The 20255-nt window shown below is 46.5% G+C and overlaps 1 protein-coding gene across 22 annotated transcripts in view; it reads right to left on the minus strand.

Annotated features, from left to right (window-relative positions):
* Nucleotides 1-214: 214 nt before the first annotated feature.
* CADPS (calcium dependent secretion activator) overlaps nt 215-20255 on the minus strand; it is a 438674-nt gene continuing 418633 nt past the window's right edge. For all 22 annotated transcript variants that reach the window (XM_077325020.1, XM_077325018.1, XM_077325022.1 and 19 more), the window contains 2 exons: nt 8046-8150; nt 215-1619 (listed from right to left, as the gene is read on the minus strand). In XM_077325020.1, coding sequence (XP_077181135.1) covers nt 1440-1619; nt 8046-8150 — 285 coding nt within the window. In that variant the 3' untranslated portion in view covers nt 215-1439. The remainder of the gene's footprint in view (nt 1620-8045; nt 8151-20255) is intronic.

The following is a 20255-nucleotide window of genomic DNA, read 5'->3' on the forward strand; positions in this document are numbered from 1 at the left end:
AGAGACTTCCTGTGACAAACAGTGAAAATCCCTTTCTCGGGGCCTGACCCTGTTTGGGTTCAGTGAGGCTTACTCCCAAGTAAGTGTGAGAAGGACTGCAGCCATCAGTGATATAAAGCATGACTGGAGGATTTTGAGTGCCTCCACATGTCAGACCCTTGTGAGTGAATTAGAAAACAACCCCTTTAATGAACAAACTATAAAAACATCCACGTGAAAAGAAAATTCCTTTATTCTAGAAGGGTGGTGGCGGTTCTCTTACAGGTTTTTTTCCTCTCTCTCTCTCTCCAAAGTTTGCTCTTATTTTGTTTTTCTCTTCCTAAGGCAGACATAAAAAGACTCCAGCGTTTATTCTTAGGACATCTGAATAGTTATTTATTGAGAAGCCACAGTCCTCACACTTTTACAACTGTCGGCTTGTATAAGGCAAAAAAGCAAGATGGATCCACTATTTTACACAGAAAAGAAAAGCTTCCGGAAGAGGATGGGGAGGGGGTAACCCAAGGGCATGCAAGTTACTGGTCCAAATGCAATGGACATGACAAGATATAAAAAACATTGTGAAAACAAAAGGAAATTTAAACTATGGTTACAATCTACCCAAAGAAATCTTCAGATATCGTTGTTGTTGTTATTATTATTATTATCTTATTATAAACACATCTGTATAGTCTAAGATTGTAATTAAAGTTGTTCTTTTTACAAACACAGTTATCGGAACTCAGAACAAAAAAAGTGTAACATTGAGAGAGTGGGAGAGATGTTGACATACAACAACTGCTCTGGATCATAACGTGGACAAGGTGATCAGAGCCAACCTGCGGTGGCAAGACGATTGACTATTATGGTATGTCACTTCTACAAAGTTAGCCGTCTATATTGGAGGGAAGGTGCCTGGGGGTTTATTCAGTAGGAATAATTCTGACTTCTGGTTTCTTGTTTGTCCCCAAAATGTACAAAAAGAAAAGGAAAACAAACAAACAAAAAGGGTCATCTGTAGCCATCTTGCTCTATTTTTGAAGCAGTCGGCATCCACAGGAGAGAAACAAAGATATGTAAGTACTTGTTTCACTTGTCTTCACAACAATTTACCATCAATGTATATACAGTACATTAATGAAGCGTCATTTATACTTTAATTATAACAGGGACACACCTAGCATGTTTTCTATGCAGATTTGTTTTTTTTTTCCCGTTAACAGTTTTTAAACAATGGTGCTCCATATTGCTTATGAACATTTAGATATGAAATCAGGAAACTCGATGAGTTGAAAGAGAGGTGCTAAATCTTAAGAACCACACAGCTAAAATGGCAATTGTATTGGTAGACTTTCCATGGGCATTTAGAGCGGACAGAAAATTTCCTAATGTGGCTAACTGAATAACAGACTAGGTACATGCACTGGTTTCCAGGCGACATCCAGGTGTGTTTGGGCGGGCTAATCATCCTCTTCATCTTCTTCATCGCTGTCCTTCATGGTGATCCCTTGAAGCCCTCCTCCTTCACTTACTGAGGCCGTGGCTTCTTCTACGGTGAGCCGGTTCCGCACTGTTTCGTAGGTTTTGCTGTTCAGGGTGGAATCCAGAACTCCTTGCAATCGAAAATCTCTGTACGCTTTCTAGGGGGGGGGGAGAAGTTTGCGTTGTGGGGAGGAGGTGTTAAGAAAGGAAGGAAATACAGTTTGGATTAATATCACACATTTCTCCTTGTCGCCAATAGGACTTTATCCCGCCACGGTATTTCAGTGCAATCCGAAAAAGAGCTATAACCTCTCTAAGCTCATTGGCTTTAGTTGATTTAAAAGGGCATAACTCTGTTTAGGATTGTACGGATCAGGATTTTCAACTCGTTGGCTGATGGAATCCATGGTAAATACTTTGAAGATTGTAACATTGTGCTGAATACAAGCAGACACTGGACTCAGTGGTCAGATCTTGGCTTGACAGCTATTTGGTTTGGTGCCATTTATCTGTAGAGAAGTGGGAAAGAACAGAGAGACTCTGAATCCAGGTCCCTTCAACAGGAAGCGTTACAACTGGTTTTACCAGTAAAACAGCGGATGGGATAATCCAGTTCAGGGCACATATGTGCAGAAGCAGCCTTCTAGCTGAAGGAAAAACACTATGCACAAATGGGTGTCATGGAAGCCGTTTGAGAACATGGCATGTTATTACATAACAAAGAGGTCCTCGTCACCAATTTAAGAAATACATGGCAATATATAGAGTTATAATAAATGGCAGAAACACAAAACACACCTAAATCCTCTTAACTCCAAGGTTCTCAACTTGGTGCCCATAAAGAGCCAGCTTGGTGTAGTGGTTAGGAGTGCGGACTTCTAATCTGGTGAGCCGGGTTTGAATCCCCCACATGCAGCCAGCTGGGTGACCTTGGGCTCTCCACAGCACTGATAAAACTGTTCTGACCAAGCTGGAATATCAGGGCTCTCTCAGCCTCACCTCCCTCACAGGGTGTCTGTTGTGGGGAGAGGAAAGGGAAGGCGAATGTAAGCCGCTTTGAGAGTCCTTCGGGTTGAGAAAAGCGGCATATAAGAACCAACTCTTCTTCCTCTTAAACAAACAAATAAACATTCATGCCACCCGCCAGGTGTGTTTAGAAAACAGTCAGGGCCGGACAGTTTATTTTCATGAAAATCTGGGTTTAGCTTGAAGATGGCCCTTCGAATCCTGGTTTCCCTCCACATGCTCTGTTTTTTTAATCTCCTTATCTCTTTGCTTTGTCCCTCCTCACCTGCATTACCTCATATTTGAGTGGAAGACGGGTACAGCATAAGAAAAAAAACCCTGGTGGGTTCTTTCCAGTGTTGTGACTGCACTAACATAATAACCTCTCCGTGAACGAATGGTTGCTCAGACGGTCAGATTTGCCATTTCTCCCCCATCTGCTCACTCATTGCTGCCTCCTGCTTCTCTGGCTGGAGAAAATTAGCCAAGCAAGCCCTCTATCCGACAAGTATCTGACATGGAAGCAGCATTGCTGAATTCCTTCTCAGGCACGCTGTAGGGTTGGTTTATGCACTTAACCGGCAACAGGAAGCCAACGAAGAGCATGCAAACTAGAGGGTGGAGAAGGACAGACCGACAGCTTGAGCTAGCAAACCATTCAGGGCTACGCTTGTTTAACAATTTAAGTGTGCGACTGGATGTGCTGTGTGGCCGAAGAAAGTACTTTGAGTGTTCCTTTGGTATTGCCTTGGTCTTCATCTCGGGTGGAAGAATTGTTGGCTGCCATGGATCTGGTGTAGCTTTCTGCATGGCTTTGTGAGCACTGTGATCTTGATTTGTATTGTGGTACCAAAGAGGATGGTCTAAAGCAGGGGTAGTCAAACTGTGGCCCTCCAGATGTCCATGGACTACAATTCCCATGAGCCCCTGCCAGCACTGGCTGGCAGGGGCTCATGGGAATTGTAGTCCACGGACATCTGGAGGGCTGCAGTTTGACTACCCCTGGTCTAAAGTCTCTACTGCCTGTATGTGTTGAGATGTGATGCAAAGAACTTGGCAAAACCTGGGAATCAAACTCTGCTTGCCAGATTAGAAACTGCCACTCCTAGCCACTACATCAAGCTGGCTCTCCAGGATTCATTGGGTAGCACAACAATTGCCTCAGCATATGTATTTCCCAAACCTGCCTTTGTCAAGGTCATCTGAATATGAAGTGTTTGTGGGGGGGAGGGGGGGAGAAGAAGAGTTGGTTTTTATATACCCCTTTTCTCTATCCAAAGGAGTCTCAAAGTGGTTTACAGTCACCTTCCCATTCCTCTCCCCACAACAGACACCCTGTGGGGTGGGTGAGGCTGAGAGAGTCCTGATATTCCTGCTCGGTCAGAGCGGTTTTCTCAGGGCTGTGGTGAACTCAAGGTCACCCAGCTGGTTGCATGTGGGGGAGGAGCAGGGAATCAAACACGGCTTGCAAGATTAGAAGTCCACACTCCTAACCACTACACCAAGCTGCAGGACATCTGTAGGACAGAATCAGTAAGCAGGGGTGATGCCTGCATCTATCGAGTCTCCCTGCAAATATTCTGGAAGGCCGTTTCCTACCCATTAAGTGAGATCCTACTGCTCCACTGGGGCCTATTATGCACGGCCGCTGAAACGGCGGCATGGAGAACGAGTGATTTTAGCCGCCTCCATTCCACCCCGAATGTGGACTTTCCACTCCGTGCATAATGGGCCTGGGTGAGACTGGTGTAAAAGGAACCTTGTAAGGGAGAACTGATACCTGGAGAAAAAAGAGCTGAGCACAAGCTCTAACTTAGGTAATCTTTAAAGCCTATGGGCACCTCTGGAATTCTGACCCAGGGTGATGGGCCTAATTGCAAAATGGCTGCTGCAGGAGGTGGAGCCAGCCGCAACATTTCAGGGAGTAATTCTAATAGTAGCCCTTCAACATTTCAAGCAGAAGCTCTGTTTAACAGGATGCCTCTTACAGGGAACACGCACAGCACTACAGTGACAATCCTTTGTTGTGATGGCAGCTGTTGCTGAAGCAACTTTATTTATTTATTTATTTATTTATTTGTTTGTTTGTTTGTTTATTTGTTTATTTAGATTTTTATACCGCCCTTCCCTACGGCTCTGGGCGGTTTACACAAAACATTTTAGAATGTTTACAAAGAACATTTAACAAATGGCATAGCCAATCAGAGGTCTCGATGGAAAAAAAACTCCACTTGGCCCCATCCACTTTCTAAAAACACTCAATTGACACCAGGAAAGGTTTTAGGGGCACCACATTGGGAAACCCTGTTGTGACCTGCCAGCCCTTCTCCTCTCCAACACAGGCCCCAAAATCCCATGTTAATCTCGAAATGCATAGTCCTGCCCACAACTGAATACAGATAAGTGGCTGTTTCTTGCACAAAAGGTGAATTAAGAAACTGTCAATTAGTAGTAGTTCTTGATTAAATTTAGACTGTTTTGATGTCACAGAATACAACTGCAGGTTAGAAATGCAAGTATTAGTAAAATTCTTGTGCCGTTTAACACCAAGAAACAGTTTAACAGTGTTTCAGATAGCTAGTATGCCTAGAGAAATTGTTAATTTTTTTAGCTGCTACATAGCGGTAATAACATAAAAGACATCTGCCATGCTTTTCAGTGCCCCCCAACTAACACATATTAATAATGTGCTGATACCTATTGCTTTTATTTATGAAAATTAAAAGCTCCTTTAGTAATTTATTCATGCCTTGATTTTTAGAGTTCACAGTTCTACTGTTTTAATCCTCCTTGGCAAAAAGCATTGCAGAGAACCAAAAATGATCAAATATATATTTACCTCCTCCTGTGATCTTATTATTTCATGTAAGGTACTGAGATTTCACACTGAAATAATTATCATGTGTCCAATACACACACAAACACACGCACAGAAAAGAGGCTACATTCGGGTTATGTTATTTCACCTATGCAATCTCGTCTAAAAAACTGCGTCTGAAAGAAATTATTTCAGTGTCCTAAATAAATTATTCTCATCTGCATTTCTTACAGTAGCTGCAAAGACATGGAGATCTGAAGCCAAAAGCAAAGTCTGCCCCTTAAATGAGTTTTTACAAATATGAAAATCGAAAAAAATAAAATAAAATAAGCAACAATGTGAGGACAATTGAAATACACCTGCTTTTTATACATAATGGCCTCTCTCTATACATACACTTATCGTATATATACAGTACCAAACACATGGTGCTATTGTGAGATTATGGAATTCAACCATCCTAGCAAGATGTTAGTGGTCCACAGAGAGTAATTATGGACCCATGCTTACTGAGTCATGCTCTGGACATATTTTGCTTGACTTTTGCTGCACACCCTCAGCCAAGAAATAGCTGACAGACTATTTAACATTTCTGAAAAATCTCTGATTTTCTTTAGAGAAGACATGTTGACCCGTTTAAACTGAAGTTCTATGGAGAGAGATGAATCTCATCTCAGTTTAATTCTTTTTAAGGTTCAGAATGATATGGGGACTTGGTGGAGAGAAAGTAAAGAGAGAAAGGAAGAACTGGTATGACCCTTGATCCAGCGAAGGGCAAGGGGGCAAAAGCTTCATTTTCTCCAAAAGTATCTTGAAGAAATGCAAGGGTATACTACTATAATTACTTCACTGCTTGGGGGAGAGGTGTTCCTGGCAGTAGCTGTCCCCCAGTAAGTACACTTATAAATGTTTACTTCCCAACAGGACTGGTAGAATCCAGTAGCCTAAAAGGTGGGGCTTGAATTCCAGTGTCACCCTAGCCATGGATTTGCTGGTGGGCCTTGAATAAGCAACTATCAATCTTAATTTTCGTTAAAGAAATATAAACGAGGCCACATTTACACAGGACGATAATCATGATGGTGACCACTTGAAAATGGAACTGCTTCGGAAGAGGAATTGTAATGGAATGATCCAAATGCTCAAAGCTACCTGAGAAGCTTCTTCAGTCTCCCACATGGAACACTGGCTGCCTGGCTCCATTTCCAAGTGGTTTTCATTATCGTCCTATCATGGAGGCCTAGGCCAGGGGTTGTCAACCTGTGGTCCTCCAGATGTTCATGGACTACAATTCCCATGAGCCCCTGCCAGCGTTTGCTAGCAGGGGCTCATGGGAATTGTAGTCCATGGACATCTGGAGGACCACAGGTTGACTACCCCTGGCCTAGGAGTGCTAAGGGGTAGTTTCCTTCTGTGCAATCTGGTAATATCAGAAGTGTGAGATTGCTGGTGGGAAATCTGTGCTGCAGCTCCTTCCTGTATTCGTGTTTTCCTTCTCGTGAACTGGTTGGCAAAGGAAATGCTCCTGGGTCCCTTCCATGTGACTCTATGCTTGTGATATCGCTTAGTGAGATCTTCTTGTGTAGTAAAATGTGACATCAGAAAGAGACTAGAGTTGTAGGGAGGGTGCAAAACAACTTTGCAAAGCGATGTTCACATTTCTAAGAATTCCATGTTTCTTTCTTCCCCACATTTATGTGGCTTGTTTTATAGGGGGGTGTTCACTCAAATATACCCGAGCCAAAAATGAAATGAAATTAAATGCTTGAGGTCAGCTCAGGGTAATCTGAAATGACCCCAGGTACTCCCAAATTCCAAGGATAATGAAAATTTATCTCTCGAAATTTCAGGAGTGTTTCAGGTTTCCAGGGCAGGCAGTCTAGAGGGACACAGAAGAAGCTGGTCTGCCAAGCAGTAGTTTGAAGAGCCTCCTTCCCTTTAAATTTCAAAGAGCCATTAGTTTCTGTGAGAGGAGCCGGCTTCACCAATTGGAGACCAGGTCAACCTCTCTTTAAAACAATGGCCCTTTGAAATGTCAGGGGACTGGAAACCCCAACTAACAGCTGATTGGGTAGGCCTGGCCTGGTTGCATTATTGTCTGGTTTCTTCAAATAGTTCTTTGGTGGCATTGCCCTCCCTTGGAATTTTAAAGGGCCATTCTTTTCTCTGGGAGAGGAATTCAGGATAATAAAAAGCACGTCCTCCCCATATCTGGATCCAAAATTAACCCAAACATTTTTTTATGTGGATCAAGATGGATGGCTGTGTTAGTCTGTCTTTAGTAATAGAAAAAAGCAAGATTCCAGTAGCAACTTAAAGACTAACAAAATGTGTGGCAGAGAATGAATTTTGGTGAGTCACTGCTCCCTTCTTCAGATTTTTGATATGTACATCCTGATTTCTTTATTTCAAGTATATTGCTCAAACCTATCAAGGGAGTGTCAAAGTTATTGTTGTTGAAATACTATTGTTCTAGTTGGTATGTTATTGTTATTTTGTTATATTGATATTGATACTGTTCTGCGTAAATGTTCCAAAATGTTTGATGGAAACCACCCAGAGCCGTAGGGAAGGGCGGTATAAAAATCTAAATTAAAAAAAATATATTAAACTGACTTGGTTATAAAGCTCTTCCAGCCCATGTCAGTGATATAGTTCAATAAGTCTTCCATTGATGACTCCCTTGATTGACTTCATGCTTTTTCATTACCATTTTTTAAACTTCTTGTGTCTTGTTTGAGCAACATATGAAGACACTTACCTTTACTATCCTAATAAGGGTTTTTAGTTGATAGATGTGAAGTTGAAGGTCCATGCGGTCTGTCAGCCAGGTGCAAATAATATTCATGGAGCTGGTGTACCATTGCTGCAAGAGAAGCGAGAGTTTTCCAAGGAACATGCCGAACATCATGTACTATGCGCCAAGTTCAAACACAATGCATATTCAGATCCACTCAGATGTGATTCTTATGGTTTTATGGCCCACTGATGAAAATAGGACCAAGAGGAAGAATGAACTCAGATTCAGGGTTTCTTGCTTGGCACATGTTGTTTCAGTACCTGGTCAAGAATCACTGCAAGTCTCCCCCTGCCCAATTTTTCATGGACCATTTCATTTTGTGTTGTTTTGTAATACATCACTTTATTCCCCCACTTAGGTCCACCATGCGTGGCTTGCAAAAAAATACCATTTACTGCAAACATGGTTCTACTCAGACATCATTGTCTTGGCTTCCAAATTCTTCAAAATGGCAATGACATAGAACAAATGATCACATTTCCAGCTTGGGCACCACACTTGCCCTTCACATATGCGAATCTCACATGCAGCTGTACTGCTTCAAATTCCCACCCCTGCAAGGCAGGAAATCTCCAGTGGTTTGCAGACGTAAAGGTTATATGGCCATAAACAACACTGGGGAGCTAAGTATCCCAGTTCTGGGGACATTTTAACTAGCAAACCCATTCTGCCCCCTTTTTTATTGTTGTTAAGAAAATCCACGTAGAACATAAAAATGTGGAGTGCACATTTATGCATTCACCTGAGCCGCAAGGAAAGAAGGTATATAAATATAATGAACAAACAAATATCTACCCTCAAAGAAGACAAAAACCATCAGCAAGAATCCTAGCCCCTTATGTGGAACATCTACATAAGGGGCGAGAATCCTTGTCCCCTGCCCACTCTCCCCTCTCAGAAACCCAGACTCCCTCCCCCCACTCCCTTTTCCCTTCCCCTCCTTACCTTTGTGGCTCCTGGGCACTACACTGCCTCCTCTCTGGACGGTGGGAGTGGCCTGGTGGCCATGGCGCCAGAGCAGTGAGGCCCAGCACTGAGGCCTGCTTATCGGTCTGGTGCCATGCCCATTGCAAAGTGTCTTCCAAGGCCGCTCCTGTTCCTCGCAGGGCAGGATTGGCCTTGGAAGACTGACAGTGGTGGTGGTGCCAGAGCAGCAAATGGGCCACTGCAGGCCATTTACTGGTGCGCTCCCTAAGACGGGACCATGGACGTCACATCCATTATCATTTCCGTTATAGGGACTGCACCAGTAGATGTTCCATACCAATAACGTGCTTCAGTACTTGTACTACTTGCACGTTCTGTGAGGCAGACCCCAAACAGAAGCCTGGTGGTGTTCTCTGCTGAACATCCCAGCTGAGCACTGACAGTCTGGTGTAGGCAGTAGTAGGCAGGGGACAGGTGCTTCACTCTTCCACTGCCCACCACCTTTCCACCACACTCCTCTCCCCCCGCAGATGTTTTTCCATAGCCAGAGGCAACCGCTGACATGTTTCCGCAGCAGTTGTATGAAAAACAGCTGTGGGAGGGGAGTGCAGGTCAGAAGTGATGTTTGGAGGATGCCTTCCTCTACTGCCATCAGCTCTTCTTGCCCTCCCTTGTATTTTAGATTTAGTTCTGCACAGATTTGCTAGCTGACACTGCACGGTGGCAAGAAAGTGAGACAAGTTCACAAACTCATTCCAGTCTTGACACCCTCTTCTTTGCTGGCAGGCCTCCTCGCGCCGTTGGAGCTGCCAGAGAAGCACCTGCACCCTAGGGAAAAGGCTCGGTTGCTAGATTCCTGCTTGCCCGTTGGCTGTTTAGGCATGCAGGGCCTGTCACTGGCGTGGGGCAAGATCGGTGAGTGACACCCAGTCACGGATTACCCTTTTTTGCAGAACGTCCTCGGCTGCCAAGTTCGCAACAGGCTCCCCGGGGCGGCTGAGTAGGGGTGTGACAGCTTCTGTCGTCCGGCAGTTCTCAACTTTTCTTATTAGACTTGCAAACCCATTCAGGAGGGTGAATCTGTCATGCCGTAACTTACTCTAAATTACTCAGCTCTGCCTTTTTGTCAAGGCTGTCGCGCGTAGAATGTCCCCTTTCTCTCGGGAGGCCTTTGGGCACAGGCGGCCTCATAAAATATTTATCGCTTTAGCTCTGCACCCCAAGGGAACGAGGACCACTCGCTTAATACACGCCACTTGTTCTTTTCCACCCATGCAACCCTGTGGCCTTTTCAGTCCCAAGGACAGCCACAGTGATGCAAGTTGCCCCGTGGCCACAAAGATGTTCAGGAAGTAGGCAATTACCATCTTTGCTTCCCTGCTCTTCAGCATTTCTTTTGAATGGAGGCCGCTCAGATGGAGTAGTGGTACTTTTCAAGGCAGCCAAGTTTTTTTCTGTGTTCGTAGTAAAGTACTATTTATATCGCCTCATCACCTGATACGCTTTGCGAGTTTGAACACAGGAGATCTCTGCCAAAATTAATTTATTCATTAATTATCGTGGTTAAATCTGTTGCATGAAAGTGTGCAGCTAAGGGAAAGGCAGATGAGTGAAAGGGATGCCGTCAATATAATACCTACTGGAGAGAAACTAGGGCAGAGTCTGCACTTACTTTGTTTATTCCATTGTCAATCCTGTTGAATTTGGTCTTTCTTCCCCCCCCATTGAAACAGGAAAGTATTCTGCACATGGTTAGGGTAGTTTAGAAGCCAAGCCTCTTTCTTTTCTTGAAGGGGGGAGGAGAGGGGCCAAGCAGGGAGCCTCTTTCTTTTCTGGGGGGGGGGGGAAAGAGGATCAAAGAAGGCAGAGAAGGGAGAAAAAATCCAAGACTGACAGAAATTGAGAGAAATTAGGGGCTTCTCCTTTAAGGCAAGCTTGTCACATGGCCACCTTTGGCCAATCAGGGAGTCTCTACCACGGAGGTAATCCAAATCTTGAGATATTGAGCATTAAAAGCACTCTAAGATATCACACAATAAAGGTAGGGTCACTCCGGATCAATCCTTCTTGCTGCAGAAGGAAAATTTAAATCGCCCAAAATCAAAATGGAAATCGCATTCTGTGTAAATGGTAGGGACTGAATCGAACTGGGATTGGAATAAAAGCTCCGTGCAGTTTACACCTAGGTTTTGGGGTTCTGAGCTTTGGTGTCCTTGGCAATATGGCACTCGTAGGAGCCCCACTCATATGGACTTGCCTAGTCTTTAAACTCTGCATCAGAGGCCTTCTCTGGAAATGCTGAGTTTGACATCCTCAGAAAGTTAAAAATTCAGGTATCGGAAGAGTCACAAAATGTGGGCTAAGGGAGTGTGCAATTTGAATTTCCTCCCAAGGAGGTGGATTTCTATGTGGAAATTCTGGCTTTGGTCAGATCTTTAAGAACCCAGACCTGGGAATTTACAGAACTGAGGAAGTGGTCTGGGTGAGGCAGTGGAGACCTGAGAGACAGAAATGATACCCCATTTAAGGAACATTATCCCTGAACAGATTTGTAGGTCATTTCAGAGTCAGCTGAAGACTGTTCTGCAGGATGCAGACAGATTGTTGTTTATATTGTTCTGCAATATTTCATATCTTGATCTAAGGCTTTTGGGGGTGGGTTGCTGTTCTGGTGGTTTTATTTGTTTTTTAATCCAGTTTGATTTTGGTGTGATTTTACAACATCTTGCTTTGGAGGCCTTTCTTTAAAGTAGAAGAGTAGCTTATAAATTTTTAAAGAATGACAGCTTTGTACAGGGAGTTTTTCATTTCGAGCTTTCAGGAGCTGGTATCTGGATCTTTACGGTTGTGGCTTGGATCCTATTCCGCACATGTTGAAAATTACTTGCTAACAAAACTTCAAACCCTGTTAGAGGTAACATTTTCTCAGAATTTGTGTGTTGTAAGTAAGGTTGAGCATGGCTCCATCAGGAAGATAGAGGATTTCCTACCAAGGCATATTCTACAGGGTATCCTGGCCAATTAAACATTCCCTGTGACTTTTATTCAAATCTCAAGTGTCTTTTAAGGCATGTTTTGGAAAATATATACAATATAGCTACATGATAATACAAAATGAGATGTAGCAGTGAAATAACTATAGTTGAGAGCAATAATTGCCTGCTTAGGTCATCTTAAATTCTACTGACTCATGGGATACTGTGTCAGTGCCTGGGACAAATGGTCTGCTTTATGCAACAAGTAGTTCCGTCATGCTCCGTCCTGTGAACTGCTGCCTGAAGGGCTGCAATTCATAGAAGCAGGGAGAGCATAAAGTAAAAGGAACATCCTGACTTTGGTCTTTGCACAGTCACAATACCCACTCAAGGTGTCTGTCACTGCAATATTTTCATTGCCAACACTGCTGAGAAAAAGAAGTAGCAGCAGCATAGGAAAGTTTGGGGAGCTTTTATAATGAGCATGATGGCCCTTGTAAGGGCAGATAGATGAGATAGAGATTTTGCCTGTAAATTCCTGGTTGTTCCCGGCCCCAGGGAGCGCGCCTAGCCTCGACCAGGGCCAGGGCCTTTTCGATCCTGGCCCCGACCTGGTGGAATGAGCTTCCGGGTGAGCTGTGGGCCCTGCAGGAACTTTCAGCATTCCGCAGGGCCTGCAAAACGGAGCTTTTCCGCCAGGTCTATAGTTGAGGCTGGGGTCGGCGAGGAAGATTGATGGGTCCCCCCTGGGTGTGAGTAGTGGACTGAGTCATCTTGACCTCCTTCCTCGCCCCTCCGGTAATGGGGATGGGTGGTTTTTTTTCCTGCCATGTTCTGGGATTTTATGTCTTTTAATGCGGGTTTTAATGTTTTTTTTAATGGACACTGTAACCCACCATGAGCTGGCTTCGGAGGTGGCAGGAAATAAATTGAACAACAACAACAAACAAAATAATGATGGCAAAAGCTACAAAAACTCTGAGCTCCAAAAGACATAATTGTCCTGGTTTTAAAGCATTAAATGACCTATTAGGCATATGTAGGCAATCAGGAAAGCCCCCCTCTATTCTTGGACAAAGGGTGCTTCATTCCAATAGGAATGTATTAATGGCGCCCTATTGCAATGGAATGCATGAAGCCGAGAGAGACCCTCTAGCTCAGAGCTGTCTATTCTACCTGAAGGTAGCTCTCTAGGCAAGAAGGAATTTTCCTATTTCACAAGAGCTTCCAACCAGAGATTGGACGTGGAACCTTATGCACACAAAGCAGATGCTCTATATCTAAATGGCCGTCTGTTGCCTTAGTGAAGAACAAATGCCTTAGCTTTGCCGTAAATAATTCCCCGTGCTTATTTGAAACAAGCACTCTCTACTGAAAGAGCAAAGAGAGGATAGGAAATGTGGGATACTGATCTGTAAACCGCCCGTGGCGCCGCGGGCGCCACGGACTAAATAAAACAGTAAGGGGTCCTGGGGCGGGATGAGTCCGGGATGAGGAAGGGTCCAGATTGGACCCTTCCTCATGACAGACAATCGGAGGGACCAATCGGCAGGCGCGAAGCGCCTGCCGATTGGTCCCTCCGATTCCCAGCCCCAGGAACTGCGAGCCGCGCGCAGCGCGGTTCGCAGTTGCTCCCGGCCTGACGTGGTGAGAGGCGCGAAGCGCCTCTCGCCGCGTCAGGCCGCCGCCTGGGAGAGCCCCCGGCAGTCGCGCGCAGCGCGGCTGCCGGGGGCTCCCTGCCCGGCGGCCTGACGCGGCGAGAGGCGCGAAGCGCCTCTCGCCGCGTCAGGCCGCCGCCTGGGAAAGCCCCCGGCAGTCTCCGGGCTCCCTGCCTGGCACCCTGACGCCGCAAGAGGCCCGAGGCTCCCTCCCTCCGACCGCCCGCATGGGCTGAAGGCGCTCTGCCAGGGCCAGGCTCGCTCCTCGGACCGTCCGCCTCGAAAGCCGCGGGGCCTCCCACATGCCGGCCTGAGCGCCTCCGCCGCCGGCCCCGCTCCATGCCGTGAGCGCGCCTTCGCCCAGCCGCCGACTCTGCTCCGCCATGGCCGGGACGACCCGCGGGGACCGCTCGCGGCTCTCTCCGTCGACCATGCCCGGTGGTGCCGCCGGCGGGGAGGTGCAGGACGCCCTGGAGTTCGTCACCCTCACGGCCATGCAGACGGACAACAGCGACGCCTCCGGAATAAGGTGCCCTAAATTCCCGCGCGCTGCCCTGTCCCTCCGTCTGCTCGATCGCCCGACCCCTTCCCGCAACCCCCCTCCCCCCACGATAACACGATGCCCGCCAGCCGCCACGATGCCCGCCAGCCCCACCCCCACCGTCCCTTTCCCAGGTCCGTGCCCGCAACACAACTCACTGTGATGCCGTCCTCCGCTTCCCTGGCCCTTTTCTCCCCTTGCCGTGGCGACGCGCCTCGCCTAGGCCTTGCTGCGCCTTGCCTAGGCCGCGCCTCGCCTACCCAGCGCGCCCTGCGCCACCTCCACCATGGACTGATACGCCCATGCGCGGATTCCCGCGCATGCCTGCTGCCACTCGCCGTCGCTCCGACCCTCGCCCACCAGCCCCAGCCGGCCTGCGTCCCCGCTGCGGCGTCTCCAACATGGGGCACCTCGCCTGCAGCTCTGGTAAGCTGCCAGGATGACCGGCCGCCCTTCTCCCACCCCCATACCAGCCTTCCCGAGCCGCGGCAGCGCCGAGCCTCTTCCACGCCCCGGGAGGACGCTCGACCTCCCGCGTGGCTGCCCGCCTGCCCTGCGGCCTTCTCCCCGCCCCCAAGAGAGGCCACGACAATGCCCCACATCGCCAACGCCTGCCTGCGCAGAGCCCGGCCCCGGGAAGCCTTCGCCCTCCAAAGGCTTCCCCGCCCAGCGCTCGCTAGCGCCCATTTTATTGAAGGATAAAATGGGCTTTTTTTACTAGTCTTTCAAATAAATGAGCTTCTCAGTTATTTTCCTGGGGAAAGCATAGTGTAAGAGCGGGGGCCTCTACTTTGGAGAACTAGGTTTGTTCCCCCACTCCTTTGTATTTACCCAGCTGGGTGACTTTGGGCCTGATCCTGTTCTCTCTGAGCTCTCTCAGCCTCACCTACCTCGTGGGGGGGGGTCTGTTGTGGAGAGAGGAAGGGAAGGTGACTGCAAGCTGTGTTGAGACTCCGAAACCAACTCTTCTTTTCGATCTTCAACATTATCATTGTTTTCTGTTTTCAACTTAAAAAAACAAAACTGTTTCCCTTACCACCATTAATATTCTGATATCTTTGTTTTCTAAAAATTAGGCCTGTCAATGAACTTGCGCCTTCTTGGCGCCTTCTTCTCTTAGAGCTGAAGACCACTTCACACATTATGCATTCTTCGGGGTACATTCTAAATCTTTGAATCGTCTGTCTAAAAATTCAATGTATGAAAGCAACAAATGTTCACTGGCAGTCTTCAAACAAAGGTTGGATACACACTTTTCTTGGATGCTTTAGGATGCTCTGGGCTGATCCTGCGTTGAGCAGGGGGTTGGACTAGATGGCCTGTATGGCCCCTTCCAACTCTATGATTCTATGATTCTACCAGGGAAAGGCCTTGATGCCCTGCTGTTGTCCATCCAGAGGAACAAGAGTGGCCACTGTGTGAGTCCAGATGCTGTACTAGATGGACTACTAGTCTGATCCAGTAGGGCTTTTCTTATGTTTGATAGATTGACTCCATCAAGGATGGCCTGTTTGGCCCCTTCCAACTCTAAGATTGTACGATTGTATGATTCTATGTTTGAAAATGTACAACATAGTCATGTACTTGTTAGACTAAGTGTAGTACCTGTTAACACTCAGTGTGCCAGTGCAGGACACAGTGTGCAAATTACTGGTACTTGGGCATGTACTGCCTGTATTTGCCATGGGCACATTCTGAGAAGCCAGAGCCAGTCAGAGCTTCCCGCCAAGTCTGCATGGAACTTAAAGGATGCTCGTGTTATTGTCCCATGGGCACCTCCCATGTAATTAGGAATCGTTTCTTTCCAATACAAAGGAGCCGTCCCTGGAGGAAATTAATCATATATGAAGCAGCCTTCCGAATAAGACCTGCCTTCAAAACATTTGGAGTCCAGACAAGAGTGTTTGAGAGGTATTAGCTCTTTCTTGGCTTCTTCCGTCTACAAATCCTTAGACTCCTAGTTTCCTCTCTGCTGTGTCAACATGTCTAAATCAGGACCCTGGTGAGGAGAATGAACACTAGGACTAAACTGCTATGAACCTAAGTAGATCTAACCAGACTTTCTCAATATCAATATCGCTTTCCCCCGATCCCTGCTCTCCACGCAATACACACTCATACACGGAGTCTTTACGTCACTGGGTGACTTGGTACGTTCTTTACAGACCTGCTTTTTTCACCAGCTAATGATTTTTGTTCTCACTCTGTGGCACGATTGCCAACTTTCTAACTTGCTCCCATAGATGTGCCTTTCGCAGTGGTCTGATATGCAGAAATTAGCAAGCGAATTTGTTTGATAGCATGGTTTCCAGATGCTATCAGCCACAGCGAGGGCAGGAGCTTCCATTAAGGGCACCGCCGAAGAGGCTGCTTAGAAAGTTTGCCACCTTACCCAACTGGGAGATCCATACAGAGCTTTACGTTGCCCAAGTTCTGTGCAGCAGCGATGAAAATTCGTAATAGAATGGTTTGTTTCAAGTGAACTGGGCACTTGTGTTTATGTACCTTATTATGGATTCTCTTTTGTATTACTATGTTTTAAGAGGTTTTCAATCCTGGTTTTAATGGATGGGTTTTTTTTTTGCATCACCTTGTGCTGGTCTATGACCGTAATAAAATTAACTAAACTAACTGAACTACGTTGCACAATACACTCCTCGTCCAAGTCACCTCTCTTAAATTGAAGCTGGGCTCCTTTCTGGATTTCTCTCCTGAGAGGGTACAAAAAGGAATCCAGGTAGCTCAAGAGTTGGTAGTGCTTTTTTGGTTTGTTTCTTTAGAACCTGCCCAAATATCAGCGATCTGTAAAACCTCTGAACGAGCCAGCTCATCTCTGACTGTACGAGCTGCAAGAAGCGAAAAAAAAATGATATGAATAAATCTGCAAAGTAACACACACACACGGATGACAGCGACGGCACATTTTATGAAAAGCTGTGCTGGGTTCCTGTGCTCCGAGGGAGGTGGTGTCATTACACATCCACCAGAACATCTGCAGGCTCCCATTTCCTTTCGGTGGGTTTGAATGGGAGCCTGACCTCCTGTTTCTTGCCATGAACCTGGAGTTCACACTCATATTTTACATGTTACAGGAAGCCGCAGTTCGCTCCAGGGGTGCTGCAAACAGAATCTCATAAGCCAGATGCAGCCCTGCTTCTTAATGCACCTGAAGGAGTTGTATTCTTCAATTTTTTTTTAAAAAAAAGAAAAGCCCACATGCTAGTAGCTTAAGGTCACTCCGGCTTTTGTAAAGAGGCGGACAAAACCAGGAATGCTTCTGGGGCTGGGTTGTCAGCAGGGTAGCAGAGGGATTACAAGAAACCTGTGACTCTGCCTCTTTCTGCCTTTGCTGGTAGCTTGCTTTCTTTTTCTCCCCCCTGTGTGTGAACAAGTGCCATACAACAGATTGAGGCTGGTAGAAAGGCCTGGGACTGTGCAAAGGAGCTCCCTGCTGGGCCTCAGCTGTGCTTGCAATTAGCAATAAGCATGGAATGATTATTGTTGTGGTGGCTGATGGCAATCTGAAGTGACAAGTTTTATGGGGGGAAGTTAAAGTAAATGTGCGCATGGATGGGGAGGGAAGATGCTCGGCAAAAGTTTGTTTCCCCCCCCCCTCCACCCCTGTTTTTTTTTTTTTGCTTGCAAACCATTAAGGCGACGCTCGGCGCGGTTGAGTCAGAACTACTTTATGTCATTCAAAAGGGCCTTACAAAAGTCCGCTGAAAGAATATTTTTTCTCCTCTCGCTGCCTCGGAATGGAGTTTTTCTAGGTCACGGATTCCTCGCTGCCCTATTTAGTGTCAAAAATACCCATTTGCCTCAAATTAGCAGAAAGCTTGCAGGGAAGGGCTGGAGATTAAGCATACAAAATTACTCAGCGGGCGGCCGCTGGGTGGATTTGGGGGGTTGAGAAGTCTTTAAAACTGACTACAAGACATTATATACTTCTGACAAAAGGACATAGTAATCCAACCTGCTTGCTTTAACCACTGTTGTCTGTCCATTATGATGTGCTTTAATGCCCATGAGAGCAAAACTACGGGCGATGCTGCTCAATAACCATAGTAACTCACACCCATGACCCCTCCGTTTAGCCCTGGCTCCCCAACCAGAACGAATAAACGGAGGCAAGCGCTTGGCTGAGACGCTCCAAAGACAAGGCTGCCCCTGTCTCCCTCCCTCCCTTCCCTCTTGCCCGGACGGCAAACTCTGTTTTGAGATACTGAAAAGAGGCTTTGCTGCGGACCTTTGAATTCAAGGTGTTCTGAAGGTAACGGATGCAATGGCGGTGAATTTGCTACTGAACAGCAGGCCTCCCTCCCGCCCTTCAATAGAGGGGTAAGCTCCAGACCTAGGCACGACATTCATTTCCCACTCAATTCATCCACCTCGTTTTCATTGGACTCAGATGCCATGAATGAAAACGCAGGCAGGAGAGAAGCCTGGAGAGATCAATGCCCAAGCCAGCGAGATCCGCTGGCGTTCTCCGTGTCGCTATGGATTTGCCACTGGAGAACGTTAGATTCGCTTGCTCAAGAGAGTGCTATTGATAATATGCAATTCGATGCTGTCCTCTTATGGTTCCTTTGCACAATCCCCATGTGCACAGCGTTTGCCGTTCGTCCCTTTCTGACGAATGCATGAGAGCCAGGGGGGGCGTCGTGGTTTGAGTGTTGGACAGGGCTGTCCAGGTCACGGCTCCTGTGGGGCGGAAAAGCCTGGACCAGTCCCTTCCATGTATGACGCTCTAAACTCCTTGCAGAACAGCTAATATCTAAACGTGAAGAATCCGAAGGAGTCCTATTCACGGGGGGCATAACTCAGGGGAAGGCAGATGGGTCACAGCTCCCGATGTTCCATACCACGTTCTATTATGCCTTAAGAGCCCCTATTCATTCATGCCGACAATGGTTTTAAACACGTAAGTGGGCTTCAGAATAGCAAGAACCCACTGTGCCTACCTTCTTTGTGGTTTCTGGAATAAAAGGAAAGACATCTGCACTCCCGGATAGCTTGTGATCTTTAAAATAAACCCGCATCGCGGTGTGCAGAGATACAACAGGGGAGGCAAACGGATAAGTGCCTGCTGGGTCTGGACAAGAAATCCAGGATCGGGTCTGATTGCTGTATATGTCTTGAATATAGCTGATTGCTCTAAGTCCTCAGCCCTGGTGACAAAATCCATTTGAGGTCATCTGCTGAAAACTGGGCCGTGGATGGCAAAATGTTATGAGACAGAGGCACTGATTCACCTAAGCAGGACCAGGGACGATTCTGCGTTTGGCTCCCATGGAGGTGATGCATGAGGCCCCAACTCCCCCACAGGATAGTTTTGCTAACCATTGGGCCTGGTTTTAAAAAGCGATGCTACTTTGGCTGCTGCTAGCTGTCTCCCAGCTGAATATTAAATGTTACATATATTCCCTTCTAGGCCTGAACAAAAGAACTGATTTTCGGTTTTAACTGGTTTTCGGTTTTACGACAATTATGACAACTGTGTTTTGCGTTCCGTGCTTTCTGCCGGACAAGGACTGGGCGAGACCTCATTGCTGCCAATGATTTGCAGGCCAGCAACGAACACTGGTTGTTTTGTTTCAGAAAGTGGCATGTGCCTTGCAGTTACTGCTTTGCTCCCAAGAAGACTTCTAAACCTTGAAGCCTCTCTGCCAAGTCACAGAATTAATACCGTGTCTACTACGGCCTCTTTGTCCTGAAAAGCAGCAGAGGTGGCTATGTGACGTTGTTTTGTTTTGCTCTGGTCACCTACGCCTGTTTGTTTTCACAAAGTTCTGAGCACAGGAAAGGCTAGGCGAGGCGGTGAAAGGTATTGCCTCATTGATTCCAGATTTCTCATTATTATTATTATTATTAGATTTAGATTTGTTACTTGCCTTTCCGTAGAGGCTTGAGGCGAGTTACAGCATAAAACCATACAATAAAATCCATAAAACCTCAATACACAATAATACAGGGGTAGTCAACCTGTGGTCCTCCAGATGTCCATGGATTACAATTCCCATGAGCCCCTGCCAGCAAATGCTGACAGGGGCTCATGGGAATTGTAGTCCAT

Source organism: Paroedura picta, chromosome 3, assembly GCF_049243985.1.
Source record: "Paroedura picta isolate Pp20150507F chromosome 3, Ppicta_v3.0, whole genome shotgun sequence".
NCBI lineage: Eukaryota > Metazoa > Chordata > Lepidosauria > Squamata > Gekkonidae > Paroedura > Paroedura picta.